The following is a 7,500-nucleotide window of genomic DNA, read 5'->3' on the forward strand; positions in this document are numbered from 1 at the left end:
GACACAGCCAAGTGACAAAAATGCACGTTAGTTAGTGAAGCGAAGAAGAAGAAGAAGAAAAATGAGTACACACAAAACCAGTGCAAGATCATTTGCTGTATTGATAACAAAACATCACCTTGAAAATGACAAAGGGGTGAGGAGGGGGTGGGGGAGAAAAACTGAATTGAGCATAGTTAAAGACAATAAAAACGGAAAAAAAAGAAAAGAAAGAAAGAAAAAAAAAGGGGAAAAAAAGAAGAAATAAAACAAATAAAAGATATAGTCAGCTGAAAGCCAGTTGCCATTGCGTGATGCTTTTTTTTTTACTCACTTGTGTAAACAAAGTGAATCTATGTTTTAACCCGGTGTTCGGTTGTGTGTGTGTGTGTGTGTGTGTGTGTGTGTGTGTGTGTGTGTGTGTGTGTGTGTGTGTGTGTGTGTGTGTGTGTGTGTGTGTGTGTCAGTGGTAAACTTTAACACTGGCATTTTCTCTGCAAATACTTTGTCAGTTGACACCAAATTTGGCATAAAAATAGGAAAAATTCAGTTCTTTCCAGTCATCTTGTTTAAAACAATAGGCACAAAAAAGAAAAAAAGAAAAAAGAAGCCAAATTATATGCAAACTGAATTGACTGTTATATGTATACTTTTTTATTCTCTAAACTTGGCACTTTGATCTGATATTCTGACAAAACAACAAGAGCAGTCATTTTTATCATTTTTGTTCAAACAGGAACTTATTTTGCTAAGCATGGAAGTTATATTTATTTTGCATGTCTTTGGTGCAGATAGTAAGAAAGGGAAATTAATCTGTAATTAATGCTAGTGGGCTTAATTTGCTTTAAACTGATCGTTCTCATCTTAAACATTACATTTTGAAATTATACTCAATACATAAAAAGCTTGTGTTTTACTCTCAGCGTACAGGGCTTTCACTATGTTCATTCGCCCAAGTGGTCTTTTTCGGAAAATACTAAAATCAATACTACGAGTGGACTTTATAGATCTACTGGCTGAGCCCTGAAGGTCATGGACAAAAATCAATTGCGCACACATATTAATTTATACATATTCAAAGCGCGTGCTCATATTCTTCGCGAACGCGAACGACGCCATTTTGTTTCAAGTTGTTGACCTGCCCGTTCAATCCTATATTCAATCGACAATACACGATAACATGTGATGGAAAGTTGGAGAAGGAGACCGTTAAATATTTATACAGAGAAAGATTTGTGAACGCTTCATCACTTACTGGATTATGCCCTAAACTGTCATAAAAATATCCGCAGAATCAGTTGGAATTCACTGTTAAAAATAATTAACCATGAAACTTGATGAAACGTAAAAATTTCCAGTCTTGACTTTTCTCAAATGAAGTCCTTTTCACTTCATACGACGTTTAGAAGTACTTGTACTTGCCTCTACATGTTATTAGTTTAACAAAATACTCAATTTTCATATCAACTTTAAAACTATAAAACTAGAATGAACATAAAAGAGAAATTGAATCGACCGTGTCGACCGGGTGTAACTGAACTTGTACATCTATCTAGATCCAGATAAAACGGCTAAATGTTGCAGTGTGATTGCGGCGATAACCGCGTATCCTTTACCGCGGACTTAAAAAGAATTTTTAATTGCTCTTAAGGATTTTTTTAATGCCCAAGATACACCAGAATAATATTATTTAAACAGCGTTCTCACTGCGAATACTGTAATCGATTTATCGCCCTTTAAAAAAGCATGTTTAAATATTATATTTTTGAACGTCAGTTGAGGAGCCACGATAGTGTAATGGGTAAGACAGTTTCTTCTCACCCGAACACGCGGGGTTCGAATATGCCGGATTAGTACTTTTTTCTCCTTTTTCTTTTAACCCGAAGCTTTATAACAACAAATACAGAATACAGAACACATTTTAACGATTAGATTTTTTTTTTAAACGTATCACAAATGAGTCTTGAAGGCCTTGCCTCTCTTGTTTGTTTTGTTTTTTGTTTGTTTTCTTCTTGTTGTTTTGTGTGCGTTTGTGTGTGTGTGTGTGTGTGTGTGTGTGTGTGTGTGTGTGTGTGTGTGTGTTTTAAACATTTTTAAAATTCCATTTTGATAGGTTGACATTTTACAACAAGAACAACAACATGTTAATGGACATTTATAAAGAAAAAGAAAAGAAAAAAACAAACAAACCAACATCATTTTTAATAGACTGAGACACAGAAACAGCCAAGCATCTGGATTATTACATAGGCTGGTTATCATCATGGAGTATTATCATTCATTTCTTAAGATCTTACACAAGTTGTTAAGGAAAGCAAAGTGTCAATCAAATATCTTAGAGTCTGTTCACAGTAAGTGAACATCACACTCATTTCTTACGAATACCAGCAAAAAGAAAATAAATATGGGTGGTTAATTTTTGTTGATCACGAACTGGTTACTAATCATTTGTGATCAACATTGTAACATTGCGTGATGTTAGTCGGGCCATGAAAAATGTGCAGTTTTAGCTCAACGTCTATTCTCTCTCTCTCTCTCTCTCTCTCTCTCTCTGTGTGTGTGTGTCGGGAAGGGTGTGTGTGTGTGTCGGAAAGGGTGCAGGTTCTGTGTGTGTGTGTGTGTGTGTGTGTGTGTGTGTGTGTGTGTGTGTGTGTGTGTGTGTGTTGTGTGTGTGTGTGTGTGTGTGTGTGTGTGTGTGTGTGTGCCGCGCGCGCGCAACTTGAAAGTTCAAGCGTCCGTAAGACTCAAGGCCAAAAGAACTGGGTGTTTCAACGGCCCAGACCAATTATCGCTGCGAGTTCACACAGACCAAGTTTTGAGTTCGACCGCCACCATCCTGATTTCACTCCAAAGAGACTTCAAATCCGCGGTACACGCGTACCCGCCTCAATCCAATGAAATCTACATTCTGTTGTCGTTGTTGTTGTTGTTGTTGTTGTTGTTGTTTTAAAGAGGGAAAGTAGGAGGATTATTCTGCGTTTAGCGAATTCTTTGTGCGGGGAAAGCTACGTACAATGGGTGACTATGACTTTATGACTCGTTTTAACTCGTCAGTGTCTGCTGTTGTGACCCACACTCTGTTGTGTGGACTTTGCCTTCGCTGCTGAAATGCTTTGTTGTGCCTGTAGAGATTTGTATTCTATTGTGTTATTGTGTTGTGTTGTGTTGTGTTGCGTTGTGTGTTGTGTTTTGTTGTGTTGTGTTTTGTTGTGTTGTGCAGATTTGTACCTTGTTGTGTTATTGTGTTGTGTTGCGTTGCGTTGTGTTGTGCAGATTTGTATTTTGTTGTGTTACTGTGTTGTGTTGTGTTGTGTTGTGTCGTGTAGATTTGTATTTTATTGTGTTATTGTGTTGTGTTGTGTTGTGTTTTGCAGATTTGTATTTTGTTGTGTTATTAATTGTTTGTTTGTTGTTGTTTTTTGCCAGAATTCTGGTGAACTAAAAAAAAAAATAAAATTAAATAAATAAAATAAAAAGAAAGTGTTCAAAACACACACGCACATAACATTCCCAAAGAGAACACACACACACACACACACACACACAAAATTTTTAAAAAATCAGAAAAAAACTCAAGCAAAGTGGACCAGAAATCAAAAACAAAACACACACAAAAAAACAACAACAACAACAAAAAACAAAAAAAAAACAAAAAACAGAAAGAAAAAAAAAAAAAGAAAGAAAGAACAATATCCAAGGCATCATTACGCTACCCAAGACAGCAGTGACAGTGAGAGAGAAACAAACAAACAAAAAAAAGAAAATAAATAAATAAATAAATAAATAAAAAGAGGCAAAACTGTACAACAAACAAGAAGCGAAAGAAAACTGAAAAGTTGATGACGAGACAGGACAAGATGTATGACCGGTATCGGTGGGTGGAGGGCGGAGGGCGGAGGGGGGGTGTAGGAGTTGAGGGGTGGGGGGGCTGGTGGGGGATAGAGAGGGGGAAGGGAGTGAAGAATTGAGTGGAGGACAGGCCTAAGTACAGAGTTGCACGAGCCTTTTTTTTTTTTTTTTTTTTTTTTTTTTTTTAGCAACGCTACATTTCGCTGCGTGTTAATTGATTAACATTTTTTGTCACCCAAAGCCTGCGCTTGAGCGTGCTCTCTGGGGACCTGTTTACAGCGCTCCTTTCCTACAACAAGCCTTCACGTTCCATCTGATTCTCAGCGGGGAGGGAAAAACCCACAAAAAAACCCCACAAAAAATCCCCAAACAACAGCAACAAATCTGAAGACTATCTTTACAAATGAACTTTCGGCGAACTGCACTTTTAGTTTCTGTCACTGACTACTGTGTGGAAATCGCTGGCTGTCCATACTCCTGCTCTAATCCCAGCTGAAAGCTCTTCTGTTCCGTGAGGCGTTTTAGTGGGTTATTTTCTTTTTCTTCTTTGCCTCCACTACTACTAAATTGACCCGTTTACTGCTCATTAGCGCGCGCGCGCGTGTGTGTGTGTGTGTGTGTTTGTGTGTGTGTGGTTGAGTGTAGTGAGTCGTTTCTGTGGGTGTAATTGCGTATAAAAAGAGCACTGATTCTAAGTTTAGTTGGAGAAAATGCGGCTATTGAAATACACTTCTTCTTCTTCTTCTTACTATTACTATTAGCATCATCATCATGATGAGACTTCAGAAAACTCTGAACACTGAGCTAAATGTAGCGCTGCTAAGAGATTCCTCACAATGCCAGCCCAGCATGAGAGCAGAAACATGAGAGGGGAGCGGAGCGAGGAGGGTGGTGGGGGTGTGGGGGATGGCGGGAGGGGGGGGGGGGGGGAGGGGAAGGCTGTCGGTGCGTAAAAGACAAGACAAGACAAGACAAGAAAAAAAAATCTTTGCTTTCGAGGATGACGGATTAGCACTGGTGTGCTTTTAAAAAAATTTTTTTTTTTACATCCAGTCCCTGCCCTGAATAGGATCTACACTACACAGTACTAAACAAAATCTTTAAAAAAAAGAAAGAATTAAAACATGTTGTTAATAGAGATACATAAGAAAGGGAAGGGGGAAACACACACACACACACACACACACACACACACACACACAGAGGAGGGAGGGAGGGAACTCGAACATTGAATAACTCAAGGCCATTAATTGTCCCCGTGCCAAGAAGGTGGGGTAGGGGTGGGGGATTTGGGGGTGGGGGGGGGGGGTGTGTGAATGGGGTATGTGTGGGAGGGCGGGGGGGGGGGGGGGGGCTCGGGGAGTGAGACGTAGGAATACAAACAGGGACAATAAAATTAATATAGACAGCGTGAAAACACTAAAGTCAAACACAGAGGAGAGAGAGAGAGAGCACGAGAGAGAGAGAGAGAGAGAGAGAGAGAGAGAGACAGGTGGGGGTTGAGGAGGGCGGGGGGAGGGGGGCATGTGGGGGGGGGGGTAGAGGTGGGCGGAGGGTGAGGGGGGGGGGGGGGGGGGGGGGGTGAGAACGCGAGGAAAGCAGCAGCAGCAGCAGCAGCAGCAGCAGCAAGCAGCCCTCCCTTACCTTCAGACAGGGGGTCAATGGTGTGGATCATCAGCTGCAGCATCCCGTGTCGATAGCGACCGGCACCAGCGTGCAGCACAGGCAGGCTGGGAAGGCGTTCCCTGCGTGTGGGCTGTGTGGGAGGAGGTGTGGAGGTGTGGAGAGGGGTGGAGGATGTTGGGATGAGGGGATGGAGGTGGGGGGGGGGGGGGGGGGGGGGGGGCGAAGGGGAGGTGGAAAGAAACCATCGTCATCGTTAGCATCACCATCATCATCATCATAATCATTAAAAATAACATTTATCATCATCATCATCATCATCGTCGTCGTCGTTGTCGTCGTCATCGTCAACGTCGTTTCCATCATCATCGTCGTCGTCGTAGTCGTCGTAGGTCACCATCATCATCATCATCATCATCATCATTATCATCATCATCGTCATCACAATCATCATTATCATCATCATCATCACCATCATAGCAATCATCAGCATCTTCTTCTTCTCTTTCTTCATCCCTCATTCCTTTCGAAATATGAACAAACCCAATACTGCATCGAATGGGGGAAAAGAGAAGAAGAATATGATGATGATGATGATGATGAAGAGGAGGAGGAGGAGGAGGAGGAGGAAGAAGAAGAAGAAGAAGATGATGATGATGACGATGAAGAAGAAGAAGAAGAAGAAGAAGAAGAAGAAGAAGAAGAAGAAGATGATGATGATGATGATGATGAAGAAGAAGAAGAAGAAGAAGAAGAAGAAGAAGAAGAAGAAGAAGAAGAAGAAGAAGAAGAAGAAGAAGAAGAAGAAGAAGATGATGATGATGATGATGAAGAAGAAGAAGAAGAAGAAGAAGAAGAAGAAGAAGAAGAAGAAGAAGAAGAAGAAGAAGAAGAAGAAGAAGATGATGATGATGATGATGATGATGATGAAGAAGAAGAAGAAGAAGAAGAAACAACAACAACAAAACCACCCTAAAATCAGCCAGCGATCAACAGGACGGAAAGCAGAAGTGCAATCCATGCATACCTCAACCCCAGAAGAAGACAGACAGGAGGTCGATCTAATGAAAGTGCCGGCAAGGCACCCTACCCTATGGACCTAACTGGCATTCTAAGAACCGTTGGAAAAGATCAAGCAGCAGTAAGCCTGTCGGTGCCAGAGAGAGAGAAAAAAAAGCTGTCCCTGCATCCTATCCCAACGGACGGAAAGAGAGGGAAGGAAGGGAGGTGGTGGTGGTGGTGAGGAGGAGGGGGCCGGGGGGTCGGGGGGGGGGGGGAGAGCAGGGCGGGGGGGGGGGAGTGGGTGGGGGGAGGGGGGGGGTATGGTTTCATTACCCAAACCAGACTGTGAGATGGCCCGGACATAGTTATCCTCAGAACCTAATAAATCCGGTTTGGGATGGGCAAAGAGAACTGTTCATTTCGCTGAAGCCAGTGAAGGCATCTGGTAGCCTGAGAGAGAGAGAGAGAGAGAGAGAGAGAGAGAGAGAGAGAGAGAGACAGAGACAGAGACAGAGACAGACACAGACACAGACACAGATACAGACACAGACACAGACAGAGAAACAGAGATCTTGGTTATAAAAAAAAAAATAAAAAATCGATCCTCGTTTTTCGCATCGCTGGGTCCTGATCTCACCTGTTTAAGCATGGGAAAAGAAGAATCGCAGAAATCGAAACGCGATTTCGATAATTACATTTGATTGCTTCTGCAATGCACGGAAATTCCGTGGTGACATTGAATTCACCATACGAGGTGATGTGGAAAGTTGTGAAGTGGATGGGGAGAGAGAGAGAGAGAGAGAGAGAGAGAGAGAGAGAGAGAGATGGGGGAGAAAGAGGGAGACAGGGAGGGGGAAAGAGAGGGGGAGGGAGAGGGATAAAGAAGAAGAGAGAGGTAGACAGAGAGAGGGAGGTAAAGAGAAAGATACAGAGGGGGGGGGGGGAGAAAAAAATAGAAAGAGGGAGAGAAAGAGAAAGATAGAGGGAGGGAGAGGGATAAAGAGGAAGAGAGAGGTAGATAAAGAGAGGGAGGTGGAGAGAAATAGA

The 7,500-nt window shown here is 42.1% G+C and overlaps 1 protein-coding gene across 1 annotated transcript in view; it reads right to left on the minus strand.

Moving 5' to 3' along the window:
• Positions 1-7,500, minus strand: part of LOC143282574 (sodium/potassium/calcium exchanger 2-like) — an 87,661-nt gene that overhangs the window by 49,513 nt on the left and 30,648 nt on the right. The window contains exons 3-4 of the mRNA XM_076588263.1: positions 5,481-5,573; positions 969-991 (exon numbers count right to left, since the gene is read on the minus strand). Coding sequence (XP_076444378.1) covers positions 969-991; positions 5,481-5,573 — 116 coding nt within the window. The remainder of the gene's footprint in view (positions 1-968; positions 992-5,480; positions 5,574-7,500) is intronic.

The sequence above is a fragment of the Babylonia areolata genome, chromosome 5 (genome assembly GCF_041734735.1).
Source record: "Babylonia areolata isolate BAREFJ2019XMU chromosome 5, ASM4173473v1, whole genome shotgun sequence".
Classification (NCBI taxonomy): domain Eukaryota; kingdom Metazoa; phylum Mollusca; class Gastropoda; order Neogastropoda; family Buccinidae; genus Babylonia; species Babylonia areolata.